This window comes from Diabrotica undecimpunctata, chromosome 2, assembly GCF_040954645.1.
Source record: "Diabrotica undecimpunctata isolate CICGRU chromosome 2, icDiaUnde3, whole genome shotgun sequence".
Lineage (NCBI taxonomy): Eukaryota > Metazoa > Arthropoda > Insecta > Coleoptera > Chrysomelidae > Diabrotica > Diabrotica undecimpunctata.
In genome coordinates this window covers 142,857,134-142,874,359 of record NC_092804.1, presented here as the reverse complement: position 1 = coordinate 142,874,359, position 17,226 = coordinate 142,857,134, and the positions used below count along the sequence as shown (strand labels likewise).

At 30.0% G+C, this 17,226-nt stretch overlaps 2 protein-coding genes across 2 annotated transcripts in view; one reads left to right on the top strand and one right to left on the bottom strand.

The window, feature by feature from the left end:
- Positions 1–1,652: 1,652 nt before the first annotated feature.
- On the bottom strand, positions 1,653–10,670 carry LOC140434965 (glycosaminoglycan xylosylkinase homolog). Its single transcript, XM_072523611.1, has 4 exons — positions 10,153–10,670; positions 9,510–9,937; positions 8,688–8,888; positions 1,653–2,664 (listed from the first exon to the last, which is right to left on the bottom strand). The coding sequence occupies exons 1-4, from the start codon at positions 10,567–10,569 to the stop codon at positions 2,478–2,480; spliced, it is 1,233 nt and encodes a 410-aa protein (XP_072379712.1). The 5' UTR covers positions 10,570–10,670; the 3' UTR covers positions 1,653–2,477.
- A 167-nt stretch (positions 10,671–10,837) lies between these two features.
- LOC140433940 (ATP-dependent RNA helicase DHX30-like) overlaps positions 10,838–17,226 on the top strand; it is a 30,131-nt gene continuing 23,742 nt past the window's right edge. Inside the window, exons 1-5 of the mRNA XM_072521912.1 lie at positions 10,838–10,990; positions 11,046–11,343; positions 15,041–15,262; positions 15,699–16,083; positions 16,342–16,558. Of these exons, the coding sequence (XP_072378013.1) occupies positions 10,931–10,990; positions 11,046–11,343; positions 15,041–15,262; positions 15,699–16,083; positions 16,342–16,558 (1,182 nt within the window). The 5' untranslated portion in view covers positions 10,838–10,930. The remainder of the gene's footprint in view (positions 10,991–11,045; positions 11,344–15,040; positions 15,263–15,698; positions 16,084–16,341; positions 16,559–17,226) is intronic.

Below are 17,226 nucleotides of genomic sequence, written 5' to 3'. Positions count from 1 at the left end.
ATTTTGTTGATTAATATAAAGCTTCACGCTAGTCTACAGTACCGTGTACTGAACTCTTTTTTTTATTTGTGTTCTATGTATTATTAGGTTTTATATTTCAGTTATTTTTGTTTGTATCATCATCATCATTTTAGCTTTACAATCCTGCGTGGGTTCTATCCTCAAAAATGTCTCTAGAGTCGTCCCTATCCATCGCCTTCCTTCGCGAAGCACGTACCCCCATCTTTCTTATTTCTTCATCGATATTATCAAGGAACCTTGTTCAGAGTCTTTCTCTTCTTCTCTGACCAATGCGTCGATCAAGGAGCGTTTTTCTAGTTGGGTGTTTTTGTTCCATCCGCATTATATGCCCTATCCACCTCAGACGTCCTTTCTTAACATATTTTACAATACCTGATTCCTGGTATATTCTATAAAGTTCTAAGTTATATCGTCTTCTTCCTACTCCGTTGTCATTCAGCGCTTCACCGATTCGCCTTAGTATGCTTCTTTCCAGACATCCTAACATGTTTTCATTACTTTTTGTTAGTCCATGTCTCTGAACCAAATGTTAGGACAGGGCGTATTATTATTTTGTAAAGTTTTACCTTTATATTTCTCGATATAATTGAGCCCAAATATTCATACTCTATATTCAATTTTTTTCAAGAGTTAGTTTTGTTAAATTTACCAAGTGATTTGGTATTCCTAGCTCTTTCATTGCTTTGAACATTTCTATACCATTGCTATATTTAGAATAGTAGGCTGCTTTTTAGTCTATAAATATGTGATTAGTATCTATGCCATATTCATGTTTTTTCTAAAAATTGCCGATTTAGCACCTCTGAAACCAACCCACTATTCTTTCTGTATGTGGTATAATATGGTGGGACAGTATAGTAGAGAATATTTTATAGCCTGCATTTAAAAGCGTAGTTCCTCTGTGGTTAGAGCATTCAAAGATATCTTCTTTTTTGAGTATGGAGAAAAGTATTCCAATTTAATATTCCAATCATTGGGGAGGGATTTCTGTGTCCATATTTTTTTATAAGCTGCTGTAATGCCATTATGGTATCATGGCTACCTTCTTTATATAGTTCAGCTGGGAGATTATCTATTCCGGGTGATTTGTTTCGTAGTTGTTTAATTGTGTCTTTAACTTCATGAATCGTTGGTGGTTCCTCTTCCCTCTCGTCTGTTCCGCTTCCGCATCTATTCAATACAGCTTTCCTTGTTGTTAATAGGATACAATTCTGACTTCTGCATTGGCTTCAATAAGTAAATTTAACTGAATTTTTGCCTTGCATTTTTCAAGTCAGCAATAGTTCAGTGAGAAACTATCTTCCCAGCCAAGTTATTTCCAAAACTGACTTTGATAGAAGTACGAAATATTTCAATAAGTTGTCAAGTAATTATATCAAGTTTAGTTACCCAAGAATGTTTTCAATTTATCAACTTTTGTCTATGTCTGTTTTGTCACTAAATAGCACTGATTACTGAACTGGCTTTCAAAAAGTGTGGGGAGTTCGAAAGGAATGCTAATCATTAATTTTAGTTAATTTATTTCAAAATGAATCTATAATTTTTGTCTTCTATTGTGAAAGTCAGTTGATACAACTCCAATACAACCCAAAATGGGATACTTTTATGGTTTTGAAAATAAAATTCACAAAAACATAAAAATAAGAAAATATATTTCTTCATTTACAATAATTACATTTGTAAAACAAAAACCGAAAGTTATATGATATGTACATAGTATACTGTTTACAATATTGATGACATATATTATTGCTGTTATATAACTAATTACATTTTGAATTTTGATATTAATATTACGCCGAGATGATAGACTTCTAGCTGCCATATAAATAAACTGACAAATATTGCTTTTGATGCATAAAATAACATTTTGAACGTTTTCATTAGCACAACGCCGACAAGTTTTTCTTGTTAATCCTGAAATTTTTCTCCCACAAGATTTTACCATCGCCTTACATTGGATGAAATCAGTAAAATATGTCTTCACAATAGTAGGAGTAATCTAGAATATCGGTTACCATGGTTGAAACACCAGAAAAAACATTTTAAACAAATTGTCCATTGTTCCAATAAACTAAATGACAAAAAAGATCTCTCACATTTACATATCTTCTTGGAAAATAGTTGATTTTACTTTCATGATCTGACTATCTACATATCAAATTTACAGCACTACAATGTTAGCATACTTCAATGTGTTTGTAGTCGATCTAAACATATCTAAATATTTCAAAAGATCCGTTAAATTGAAGAAGGACGGATCCAATGAAAAGGCTTCAGATATAAAATAATAAATATCAACTTTCTGACTTCTAGTACCGCTGTTTTTTCTGACGATTATCTGTAACAATTAAAATATTTTTTTGCCAAAAAATTGTTAATGAAAAATGTTTTGTTCCAACTAATAAATTAATGAACGATTTTTTATTAAATAGCTACATAAACAATTTTTGATGTTAAGCCTGAGATTTTTTATATTTTTTACAATATTCAATAGTTGCAAAAATAAGTAGAAGTCTGTCTTCCATTGCTTGAAGGTGATCGGTTGTTATTAAGTTTTTAATGTTTGGCATTTTTTGTAATTTGTCTGTAAGCCTTCCTCCCGTCAAATTCATTAGATTTTTCATTGTTGATTTTCTCATTCTGAAAAATAAATAACGAATAGAATATATCTAAGCTATCTTTAAAAACCAAGCCCCCATTTTTATTTTGTTTATGTAACGGTAGAACCGTTTACAATAAAATACAAAAAATAGTAAAAAGTAAAGATCATGTACAATAAACATCAAAACAACAACAAAGAAACAATTAAGCAGTAAAAATTTGTACATTAAAACATTATATCAAATCACAAAAGATAAAAAAATATCACCTATTTAGATTAATTAGACTCTTAAGTTGCCTTTTGAAAACATTAATGTTTGGACATAATGGCACCAATAGGAGGTCATTGCAAGAGCTGCACATTCTCGACAAGGGAAATGACGAGCATAATCAGTCCTATGAAAGGGAATATAAAAGAGTGTTGAGTTCTATGTATTGTGTTTAAGTACGCATCGCCTAATAACGGGGGACAATTAATAACGTTGTTAAGAATTTTTAACAAAAATAACATATCAGCTCTCAACCTGCGGTTCTTCAGTATAGCAATGTTAAATTGAGACATTACAGAATAATCTATGAAGTAATTTTCAGTATTTCTTATATTAATATGTGCTTTAAATGCTAAAGATCTTAGAAACTTCCGCTGAACGCTCTCCAATCCATCAATGTAGACTTGATGAAATGGGGACCAAACAACAGAGCATTATTCAAGACCTGAGCGTACCAGAGAGCATTACAAAAATTTGAATACAATAGGTGACAGACCATGACTGTTACGATAAATAAAACCAAGATTACGAAATCCTGTTTCCTTAATTTTAAGAAAATGGCATCTAAATGTCAATGCACAATCCAATAATACACCCAAATCTCTAATCTCAGTAATTTAATCCAAGTCCATCATTAAGAACATATCTATTAGCTATTAGATTATTTATAGGACCAAATGAAATACAAGAAAATTTAGTTGGATTTAAGCTTAAACCATTTTGTTTCGACCATAAACATATATTATTTACATCATCTTGCAAGAGCTCTCTATCCGATTTATCAGGTATACAGCGAAATAACTTAAGATCATCAGCAAATATTAGAAAGTGCAAGTTTTTGATAGCCTTACCAATATCGTTAATGAACAAGTTAAAAAACAAGGGACCACAATGAGACCCTTGTGGGACACCAGAACAACAATGAAATTCTATTGAAATATATTTACGAACTTACTGTGTACGTCCCATCAGAAAACTTTAATCCAACTAACAATGGAGTCACCAAAGCCAGATGCATGAAGTTTGTGGACCAAAAAAGGTTGTGATTAACCTAGTCAAAGGCCTTTGAGAAATCAGTGTAAATGGTGACCTGAATTTTATTCTCAAATGCATCCAACAAGTATTGTTGGTAATTGCTAAGTGTGTTACTGTTGACTTCCCGTTAGAAAATCCATGTTGTTCATCAATAATTATGTTTCTGTAAGCCCAGGTGAGATTTATCTATACGAATTTATCAAGAAGTTTCGGGATTGTTGATTGAATAGTTATACCTCTATAATTGTTAACACACTCACGATTGCCACATTTATAGATAGGTGTAAGAAAACTATTTTTCCAATATTGTGGAAATACAGATGATGACAATGATAAATTGAAAATTTGTCGTAAAGGTTTACAAAGGAAAAAAAATACAGTTTTTAATAAGTGCTGCAGGTATACCATCAGGCCCTGAAGAATATGTAGCTTTTAAACTTATAATTCCCTTGAAAACATCAGTCAGACTAAAAGTTCAGAATCTGGAAATCCACACTATAGTCCAATTCAAAATTAGGTAAATTATAGTCACTATCATTATATTATGTACCTTAAAAATAAGTGGCAAATAGATTGACTATTTCATCACCACTCCGACCTATTACATCCCCACCTTTATTAGACATTACATTAGGATAAGCACTCGACCCACTTTAACATGCCTCCAAAAAGAGCAGGAATTAGTTGAAAGATGTGCTTGAATATTCTCTAAATAGTTCTTATAACATATTGCTTGTAATGATTTACATATTTCCCTTAACACCGAAAATTCCTCATATGAGTTGGCTGATGCTTTAAAATTTCTGTGAGCTATTTTTTTCTGTATGACAAGCTCAATTCATTCTCGCGAAAACCAAACTGGAAGGTTCAATGATTTAAACCGTTTGATAGGAACAAACATTTTAGGTTTTAGACATCAAATAAATAACAACAGCATAGCATAGCATTCATGGATGCAAGTCCTTTCATAATTAGTGTTACGACAGAGTCGATTAAAAGACTACATGCATAGGTATATCATTAACTCTCAGAATACTTCTTAACTACATACTTAATACATTCTCCATGAATGGAGATGAATCACCAATTTTCCTGATAAACTTATTTTTTTTTTGTTAAATACTTACGAAATATTTTTTGATGTTAATTGCTAGAAAAGTAACTTGTAGAGTTGTCAATTCTTATGTAAATGAAATTTACATAAAAAAAAGGCAGAATTCATCAGACAGTCATCAGACAGTCATCAGACCAATAATGAAATACGCGGCAGAAAGACTACCTGACAGAGAGGACAGAAAGGATGTTAGAAACAGTAGATATGGAAACACTTTAAAAATTTTATGGTAAAACACTATGAGACAGAGCTAGAAGTACAGATATATGACGTAGATGCAAGGTGGAGAACATCAAGGACTGGGTAAGAAGTAGAAGAGTAGAATGGAACGATCATGGAACAGTTTCCCAACAGGAAGACGATCAGTAGGAAAACCACCAAAACGAAGGAATATTACCGAAAACATATTAAAAAACAGAAGAGTCAGGTTTACATAAAAAGAACAAAAGAAGTAATTCTCAAAGATAAGCGAGGTTATCAGCTTTGAGTTGTTGCACACAGTCAGTGTTTCGGGCAGCAACGTAAAGTTTAACTTGACTCCAAACCATCTATATCGAATTGAGCTCACAGTGATAGGGAGGCAATCGTAATACTTCTACACCATATTTCTTGGCCAAAGTTTCGATGTTATACTTTTATATATCTGCATAACTACATCCAACTTTATTTAATCTTCAAAAAATGTATCCTTCTCTCGTAAACATTCTTGAAATTGATGTTTGTTCCAGGAGCTTCTTGGGAAATTTTGTTTGCATGAATGATATGGAGCATTATCCATTCATATTCAAATAGATCTTCGAAAGACTCGCTGTTCATCTCGTCATGGTAGCCGCCTGAATTTTTGCTTAAAATACACATTCTGAATTTGGTACAAAACCTCTATCAGACCAAACATGTAACAAGACAAATATCGGATCTCTTTATTTTGGGTATTTTGGACCAGTAGTCAAGCCTTCTAAAAATTCATCCTTATAACTGGTTATGGTTAAATCCGCCTATATCTTATTTACTGTATGTCCGAAATTTTTCCCAATTTTCATCCAAATAAAAAATATTGTATTCTTGTGATCAATAATTTTGGATTTTTCTGAGAAATGTACGCCTGCAATTTATTATGTCAGGACGCTCCGTCATTACTGTTTTCTTTCCTCTTTTTTCATAAACAAATCCTATCTCTCACAATAGAAGGTAGAGAGTACTTTTGGAAAATTTAGGCAAATGTTCATGTAAACTAACGGAATCCAGGATAGCTTTGATTGTGGGAGGTATATTCTTTAAGAAACATTCCATGTGGACAAGTCTTCTCAATTGGCTCCTCATATTCTCATCGTAGGTAAACTCCCGATTGGATTCCTTCTTGGCCCGTTTACGTGAGGTTTTGGAAAATTTCATTAAGTCTCCATTATGATTCAATCCATCCTGGCGAATTTTTCAGACTGTCCTGTCGCTAACACCCAGAGTTGTACTTGTTGTAGAAACAATTTGTGTTTTATATATCAACATATTCAAAATAATTTGTCGCGAATACAAATCTAAGATTTGTCGTTGTTTGAAACTTTTCACCTCTAAATCCTCCACGGTTTTAACACAGTAGATAAAAAAAGTTTTTGCAATAATAAAAAAATAAGTGCAATAAATTGCACTTATTTTTTGACTGGTTAACATCCCTTCTTAAATGCACACACAAAACTGTTAAACCGTTTATACAAACTGCCATTCTTCAGTAAGCTATTTTCTTATTTATTAATCTATTACAATACCCACTTGTTTAACAATTAGTAGATGCTATTATCAGGAAAACTCTAAATGGGTAATTAATTACAATAAACCGAAATTTCTATTTAATTATTGTTTACATAATAATGGGTAATTATCAGACATTCATCTATAAATCATTGTTTTTTTTTGTAGATAATGAAATATCTGTATTTGAATTGGTTACACATTAGCTAAATTCTGAAAATCTTGTAGAGTCTTTCAACATCTGGTAGTTCATCAATTTCAGCATTCAAATCAGCAAGAATGTTTGTGCAGAAATACAAGAGTGTTTCAAATTCGAATGCACATAGTATATCAATCCACTATCGTTTTACTCGTATCAGAAGAAAACTTGCTGTATAAAATACTACTGAAGAAATTAAAATTTAAATTATCTATGATACTTTTTCATAATAAAATTGGTCATATCTCATAAAACACTCAGTGTAAGGTAGTATAACCCTATATTGGGAGAATCCACAAGAGCAGTAATTGTAATATTTCTAAAATAATAAATATAACATGTCAATAATAAATGTACACTTCCCGTCATATAAAACTGGTACACTTGTTTTTCCCAATGTAAACCTGTGTTCAGTCTGGACACAATCACAGATCAGTTATTAGTTGTCTGTGGACACAATGGTCCGTGAATAAATTCGTCGTTGCCATCACAGATAACGGAATTGCACAAAATTTAAATATATAAAAAATAACGTTCAAAAATGTATAAAGTTTTTAGATAGGTATTATTTTTATCATTAACAACAAAAAACCGTATCTAATAAATTTAATAACCAGAGATAGGGTTGAGCTAATATCCAAAATGTTTGAAGGAACTTTAAACCTAGGGTATTGGCACAGGGAACATTGGAATGCATATACTGTAATTTTATACTTCAATTACCTACCGAACACGAATTGTGTTTTGTGTCAATAAGTTTAGTAACAGGCAAACTAACAAAATTAAATTATTATTTATTACAAGAACAATAAATGTGAAAAACTAACATTATACTTTATCCTACGTATTATAAACTATAGAATATTTGGGACGAAAAAACGCTTTTCAAAACGTGACAGTTACAATCCAATATCTCACTGTAATGTTATATTATAATAATTTAAAGTTATGTCTAGATTGATTATCTATCATTATTTTTGAATTGAAATATTTTCATAAATTATAATAAAACACAAATCAATGTGTGGGTACTTAATTGAGATTATGGAAAATTACAATAGTAATAGGAGAATTTTTTAGGATGCATGTTTAAATAAATGTGACTGACTGATAGAGAATGTTCGATAATGTTTTAGTTTTTAGTATACATGTTCGATAATGTTTTAGTTTTTAGTATACTCAAAACTGGCGGTCTGTCGCACAGCCCTGCTTTTAGCTGGTTTCATATATTTTCATTGAACTGGCAACAGTGCCCTAGCTATTAGAATGACAAATGTGACAAGACCAACGTACACAACTTAAAAAACACGGTTTTTGGTTATAAGAGTTGTACCAGTTTTTTATGACGCAAACGGTACAATAAGCGAACTGACTGCAGTACAACTGGTTTACAACAGATAACATCCATGAAAAAAAATATATGTCTATTGGTAAAGAAGCATCAAAAATTATATAATGTCATATTTTTCTGGACCAGTGCTTGACTTTACAATTTTGATCACAAGACATTTAGATATTTTCGGGCAAAGCCAGAACTGGTAATTTACTTTTTGAGGGTATTAGAGTTTGGCTATGACTGCTTTGTTTTTTTTTAATATGTTTAGATTATTTTAAATAATATTGCACAGGTAATACTGTAATAAGAGATTTTGAAAATATATTATATTTAGAAGTCATTTAAATAATATAAAAATATTCTTACATGCAACATTGATATAGAGGAGCCAAAATATCAATATGGTGTTTAAAAGGATTTCCCAACCCTTTTCCATTATCTAACCATAATACAGTATTGTCTAGAGTTTCATAATGATGTCTATCTCCATTTTGAATAATAAAATCAAATAGAGAAATATCTATTAAGTCATATAAACGTTTTCTAGATATCTTATGTTCAACAATTCTGCAAAATAAAAGATACAAATATTAATTCACTGATAATGCATTCATTTTTAAACAATAAACGTGTTCAAGGGATACTTAACTTTTACTAGTTGCTACCCATTAGCTTTACAGATATGAATATGACCCCTCTAAATAAGAGAATAAAAAAAAGTAGTAAAGTGGAAGGAATTCATACTTCTATGGTGAGAAGACAGCATTGAAACTTTAGTATAATAATGGATACATCAGTAAGTTTTGTTGTAAGACAGGTAAAAAATGGAGAATAAAAGTAAATGACATTAAAACTATGAGTAAATTTTACATGATAAGACCTTTTGAGAGTTTAGAAGTTTTATCATGTACTTTGATTTTATCAATATTTTTTAGAGATATGGATTAAATACAAAGTACTAGTCAAACTAGTACTTTGTGCAAAAACTGTGTGCTCAAAAAAGCACACATACACACACATCTCAGGGTAAGGAATTTTCATATTTAAGGTTAAAAGGGGCATGCTTCATAGAAGATGGTACCCATGACCGCCAAGCTACATAATATCTCACAGTGGTGGGATGCCCTGTTATATAATACAAAGCATAGTTGGGAAAAATAGTTACTATTACCATAAATAAAATCTTACTTGCAATAACTCTCAGGAAACTCTTGCCATACAGCATTCTTGCCTTTTTTGTATGTCCTCTGCCATGGTGACCTGTGGTTTATTAAACTAGCCTTAAAATTAAATATCACAGCCCCTAATAGAGACGAGTTTTCATCATCACATATGGGATCATTGATGCTACAATAGAAACATTTCCCATATACACAAGTTTTATTATTTTTAATTATAGTAGTGTCAAGTAATCTCTTGGTTGCTATGGGCAAAATATCCTCCTTTAAAGATATTTTTCTTTCTACACTTATTGGACATAATGGATGGTTTAAAATAACTGAGAGATAAAAAGCTATGATTTCAGAGTTATATCTATCTTTTCCTGCATAAACAGGTCCATCAACAATTTTTGTTCTGTCATACCATTTTGGTTTAAATATTACTTGTTGGTTTCCCTAAAATATAATTTTTATTAGAATGTAAAGTAAATAAAAGAACATAACTATTAACTTTTATATGGAACAAAATGAGAAGAGTTTAAGATGTAAGTTGAGCCAGAAAAAAATTAACAAGCGTTGACAATAATTTGATACTAATAGCAAAGAATATAGACACATCTATATTCTTTGCTAATAGCCTTACCTATACACGAAATTTGAACAAATCATACCTGTAATGTAAGCAACAATTTAAGTTGGGTTCCTCTCGGATCAATATCGGCTTGAATAATTTTGGTGTGTTGCAAAGCAAATAAAATATCTCCCACATAAGGACTTTTAATGTCCAATAGTTGAGTATTGTTTATCCAAGAATTGGCTATTTGCCATAGCTTTTCTATTTTGCCTTCACCTTGTTTTGAAATACTATTGAAATTGGAATATATATTTAAGTTTTCGTCATTATTTTTGGATTGGTATTTATAAGAAAGTGGTAAATTTTGGAGCTCTTTATATATTAAATCTTCTACAGATAAACTTATTTTAACCTCACTTTCTGTAGGTAAAGTAACAAGAAGATAATTAGTTGTTATAAAAAAGATAATTAGTAATAATACCGCTAAGAATAGAATAGTTTTTTGCCGAAACATTTAATAGAAATACTCTACATTCTTGGTTAATAGGATTTAAATTCATTACAACACAGTTTTAATAGTTTTAAAAACAAAACAAGAAATCAGAAGAACTTAGAGCCAAGCATAGAGCCAAGTGACAATTCTAGAGTATCTAGAGCTATAATAGAGCATTTTATATTTTACGTCATTGGTATTTAGCTACATTGCTGTTTATAAAAATGTCAAAGGCCTAACTAGGACTACTAGAATGTCAATGTCAATCTAGTTTGGCCAAAGAAGAAGATCAATGAACTTAACCTATTAAACTTGTTCATAAGAAATGTTCATAACCTCAATTCTAAAATAAAATACGAAGTTTGTAAAATTGTGTTTTAAAATGTTTTGTCAATTATGTTGTAATTCTGCTAAAACGGCAGTATATAGGCAGAAGTATACTGTGAGTATATTAAGTAGTATTTTTGTCTGACAATTAAAGTTAAATTGATTTTTAGATTTTTAAATATATCAAAGGGATAAACTGTGCACAATACTTTCAAGGAAGAAACAATTCTACTGCTTTGTTTAATAGTATTGGTACAAAATCTCCATATTTAGCTTCTTGGCAGGTTGATACAAATACTTATGGAAAAATAAGGATTCGAAATTATGTTACAAACACTGACAAAGAGAAGTATAATCAATTAACAACTAAGAAACCACAGATAGATAACCTTCTAAATTTTACAAATAAATATAAGGAAACTATTCCAAAACAAACTTTTTTGGATAATTTTGAATCCAACAAGGTAGGTATATACTTTTTAAATATTTTTTCTCTAGATTTTATATAACTATTTGGTTTTCCTAAATATCTACACTGTTTAGTTAATAATTGGGCTACTCACTGCATAAATCAATTAACTCTATAAAACAAGTAATAGTAAGTAATTTTTGTAATTAGTAAATGCAATTAATTAAAAATTTAATGTAATTTTGTTAAAAATGTAATTTTGTTAGTACCTACTTAGTTTTAATATTTATTTTTATTTATTATTTATGAAATTTATTAAAAATATAAAAGATATGACTGACCAAGAGCATTGATTGAAATAAGTATTTCAATCAATGCCAAGACTTTTAATTAAAGATTTTCAAAATGTTAAGTTAATGCATTTATACAGTGAAAAGCTCAATTCTAGTACTTCACTATCTAAACAGTGTCATGAGTGTACCTGTCTCTTTTTAAAATTTAATTCAAAATGTATTTGCAGTTCAACCAGCTTCTTTGATAAACTCTGATACTGAGCTTGTCAGTTAGATCACTTTTGAGATGTTATTGACCCCTAATGTTAAAAAAATTTTAAAACTCATTTGTCTTCAATAATACCTTAAATGTTACAACTGCAAGACATTCTCATCTGCTTTGCCATTTATATTTCCTCATTGCCCTTTATCTTTCAGTCAGATTCAGAATTTAGAACTCAAAACTTGTAGTTCATCATGTGTGTTGACTCATTGGAGAATGTTAGTTCTTTAAGACAGCAATCTTATTTGCTATTAACCATTTTGATTCTCCTCTATGAGCATTTCTGAGTTATTAATAATTGTGATTAAATATTAACAACTGATTTTGACAACTTAAAAATCTCCAATCCACGAGTATACAGGGTAACTCATTAAGAATAGGCTAAATTGTATCTGTGTGTTCAGAAGCCAAAAATAATATTTTACTTAATAACAATGGAGTTAAGATAACTTGTTTCCTAGCTAAAACATGTTAAATTTTTAAAATTAAAATATACTTTTGTTCAATAATCAGTCATTTTTGTAAATATCTGCCTGAAGATAAGGGTAATAGCTAGATAACAATAAACTGGAATATGTTATTACCTTTGGAGCTAACTTGTAGGATAAAGTCATATATGCCATGTTGAAAAGAAGAAATCAGTGATCACTGTTTTTTCAGATATTAATTTACAGAAGAAATAACTGATCACTTTTTTCAGATATTAATTTACAAAGTACAAGCTTAATAAAGTGTTTCATGAATTACAAGTGGCTAAAAATTCAAGGATTGATTGTTATATTATAAGATTAACTTTTAAGCTTATGGTAAGCTATAATAACAACAACTGTAGTGCTTGCACATAAGACTCAGAAACTGATGAAAAGCAAATAATTGTGTCTGATAGATACAGATCTAAAATATACATAGGCAAAAATGCGCTGGATTGTGTATATATGAGATAACAGCAATTGTTTGTCAGAATTGTCTATTTATGTACTTCTGTAGTGTCTGCGTCAGTCAATAGCTGTGCATCTTACAGCTAACTCAATCTATTATGAAGTGTAAGAGTGCATTAATAGAGCCCAAAATATTATAGTATATAACATACCTGTGTATACTTCAAATATTCTTGCATATCATATTAATCACAAAGAGCAGGTTTTTGGAGTATTTCATATTCTTGACATGCTAGAACAGTTAAAGTGATTTGAAACTCTAATATTGTAAAACTGACTCTTAAATCTGGTATTAAGCTGAGAGAGTTAGTTTTCAGCATATCTAGGGACTAAACCAAGATGCATCTAGAGGGATATAAGGCAGGCAAAATAAAAGAAAAAAAGAGTCTGCTGGTGAATTTATTTTAAGCATTATCTATCCACAACAGTGAGTTAATTGTTTTAATATTTATAGCTGTGGTATATTGATAGATCTCTGAGAATCAGTACCAAGCAAAGTGGTTGTGGTATTTTAGTTTTTCTTAACTAAAATCTGAATTTATCTCTGTTTTTTTTTCTCAGTCCTCGGCCCTCATTGGCTAGTCAGTACCTGGCCACTGAGCTATGGTTGCCACATGTATCTCTATTAGTGAGGACCAAGTTGTGTAAATATTTGTCTTATGCCAGTCTAAGAAAACAAAGTTTGTGGTTGGAGGAGTTTACATTTCCTTGAGAAATACATACCTGGCATTATCAACCTTTACAAAACATTTTTGTGTAGTATACAGCACATAACATGCACTTGTTTTGCAATTAAAAGGTAGAATGATTATTATGAATTTCAGTGACAATAATTCATTGTCCAGATGGAGATCCTGTGCTAGATTTTACTCAAGCACTTGGCTTTCTAAGATTTTATCAACATAATAATGTTCCTAATAATCATCATGTATTTTGAGACTTAAGATTTTCAAGTCTATCAGAAGCAAGAGATCCTCTTGTAGATCCTAACCATCATTATGAAAGTTTCATAATTTAAAAACAATAATGTATGTCTTTTAAGTCTATTTAAATATATTATGTATTACTTTGGCTGTATTAGCAGCTTTGTATGTAATCCTAACTTTCGTTCGTATTTATTTTTTTTTATTAGTTTTAACATACTTATTTGATCAGAAGTATATCACTTCTAATAGTGATGTAACTACTATAGCTTTCGCACTCCATTTTGTTGAATTTTTGCAGATCGGGTAAATAAGAGCACTATTCCATTATTTTTTGGCCCTTCCTCCTTTTTCTAAATTGCTAATACACAAAACTAATTGTGGAGTAGAATTGACAGTGCAGCTGGTGAAATTAGCAATAACAAAGGTCGCATTTTTTTAAGCCAGGCAATTTTTTAAGTACATAATTACAAAAGTGTATTGGAGTTGGTGGTGACCATATAGGCAATATTTTGCAATAGTCTATAACATTTCGATAGTATGTGTTTGACTATAATATTTTAGATAAAATCCTTTATTAGAGATATATAAGTAATATAATTGTATTGGTTTGGTAAGATTTTCTATTTTTTCAATAGTATTACAACCCTATTGGGATATAATACTATTCCTATTTCGTTCATTATTAAGTATAATATGTTATGTTATAATAAAAAATATTTTATTTTGAAAATATTTTGACTGGTTTTCATTTAATCATAATATTTACATCAAATAAACACAATAAACATGATACCTAAAATGAATTTTGCAACCGAGAAACCTTTTGAATTATATATTATGTCTAACTTAAATAGAGACATTATAAAACACCATTAGATGTTTAAACATTGTTTAAAAATTGTTTCACGTTGGGGAATATTAGACTTTGGAAACTAAAAAGGGTGCGAGTACTCTATAAATATTCATATATCTCAAAAATGTTAATATTTTCAAAGTCACACAAGTGTAACTTTTTACAAAAATTATTATTTATTATTTATTTTAAATTAATGACATACAAAAAGTTAAAAAGTTCTTCTGTTCAGTATGGTGAAATCTACAACTTAGTTTAAAGCTATTAATATGTTCTCATTTATAGTTATTAGAAAGAGCTATATCCCAATCTAGAAAATGGCTGTTTGTGAACAAAAATACATTTTAATTTTTCAATGTTTGGTTTCTGAATACATAGTGACAATTTTGTATATTCTTTTCCATTCATCCTGTACACTACTTTTAAACATATGTAAAAAATGTAAATGCAATGAAGTAAATGATTTCGGAAAATTTATAGGTAGAGCAAATATATTATGCAGAAAGAGAAGAAATTAAAAATATTTCAAAATTATTTCCTATGCCCAAAAATACATTACATAATATATTTAATGTAGTAGCAGATGAAACAAAGAATGATTCATTTAAATTGGCGCCATCTTTCAAGTCAATTCCAACGAAAAGAGCAAATTCTACATGGATATGTACATACAGTTTGAAGTGGCCTGTTGAGATAAAATTTTTAGGTAAGTTGTTCATTTATCTTAGTTAACATATTTAAATTTCATTGTTAAATAGGTGAAATAAATAATAGCCAAAGGTAACTGGTTGTTGCACCTATAAATTAAATTTGGAATAAACACTTTATTTATATTTTAGAGTTCCATAGAACTCTAAAACATAATACTGTTTATTCCACATTTGAATGAATTATATGAAGTTCTTTTTACACTCTTAACAATTTTAAGTAACACAAGACATGTTTAGGTCTGTTTAACTTTATGAAATTTATTAAATTTTGATCTAAATCCAGTTTCTCACAATATTGTTTGTAGGGTTTTGTGAATGCAGTCATGAGAGCCACCTAATTTCTGTTTTTTATCAAAGAACATTTAATATGCTCTCAATATAAGTTATCATATTTTATAGTATTAGTTTTTTTTACATTTACTTTTTTTACAGCTAAAGACCAAAGAAAAAAAGTAGCTGCTGATAAAGCAGCACTTGCAGCTTTAACATGGTTACGAGCAAATAATAAAATTACAACTGCTGGATCTCCAATAATTTACGATAAAGAAGAGGTAAAACAGTTAAAAAAAGGTAGTATACCAGAAATACAGCTTAATAAGCATACACTAGAAATTATGGACAATATAATATCAACATATGAAACGAAAATGAATCCGTTTGTTTTAAAATCTCAAGAAACTTCATTAGATCTTGTACCAGAGTCACTAAAAATAGCACAAGAACACGAACTAAATCCAAATTTAGTGAAAAAGAAATTCTTAGGGTTCGAAAAATATATGGCGAAAGAAAAAATTACATTACCGATAACACCATACAAGTAAGATTTTTTGTTATAAGAATATTAGAGGATTACTAAGCTTATACTGTAATATAATTTTTTTGTGTTTGTAAATCATAATCACTTTGATTTATCATTTTCTTGAATAATACAATCCAGTCTCTTACTATCTATAGATTCTTGACATTAAATAAACTCAGGGCTTTTATATCTATTTAACGATTCTAATACTATTATAATATTCAAGCAGCATTAATTTATCGATTAATATTAAATTACACATTATATATTTTCCAGGGAACAGTTTATAGACTTACTCAATTCAAACCAAATAATTATAGTCAGAGGTCAACCAGGTTGTGGCAAAAGTACTCGAATACCTCAATATGTTTTGGAGGCTTGGGCTAGAGGGGATGGATTAGATGGGAAGACAGGCATGATCGCCGTTACGCAACCTAGAAGAATTGCAGCCATATCCTTGGCAGAAAGAGTTTCCAGTGAACGAAATGAATCTGTAAGTATTGTTTATTTATTTCAAATAAAGAACACTACATTTATTTCTTATACATGTATCAAATATTATTAACAATAGTTGTCCTAAAACGATAATAACAGTAGTTTACAAGGGACATTTAACATGTAGTTTACAGGGGAGAAAATCACGGTCTTTAAAATTATGTTATCCTTTTGTATTTCATATAAATATGTATAAACTGGTATAAAAAGGTCATATGTAATTTTTTTAAGATTGCCAGTTTGCTGCTTTTACATTATTAAAATAACTGTTTTAACTCGTTTATCATTTTACTAATACGGCTTAGATCGCTCTAATGGTTTTCTAGAGAGTCACTAGTGGTTGACGATCTCTTAACAAAAGGAAAGGATTCATGCTCTGGGTGAGCATGATGGGACTGGAAACTGTATTTCTTCATTTTTTGTACCGGTTTTAGTTCGCCTTGCTGGACCTCTTCGCGGATGTTATAAGTTTTGCGAACGCTCACACCGCACATTTTTGAAACTTTTTCTACAGTAATAGTCAAGCTGTCACCATTTTTTAAGTTCAGATGATAGTTCAATACATTTAACACCACACGTTTTACTTTAACTACACTAAGAGTCATACCCTGTTTGAAATTCACGACAGATACTGGCACCGGCTCCATGATGTAGGTACTTTCATCC

Excerpts from the sequence above, each read along its gene's own strand:
- LOC140434965 (XM_072523611.1), bottom strand. The coding sequence starts at position 10,569 with ATGTTTCGGCAAAAAACTATTCTATTCTTAGCGGTATTATTACTAATT. Across the intron at positions 9,938-10,152 it reads AATTGTTGCTTACATTACAG|GGAAACCAACAAGTAATATT; the intron begins GTATGATTTGTT and ends ATTATATTTTAG. Across the intron at positions 2,665-8,687 it reads CCTCTATATCAATGTTGCAT|AATGAGAAAATCAACAATGA; the intron begins GTAAGAATATTT and ends TTTATTTTTCAG.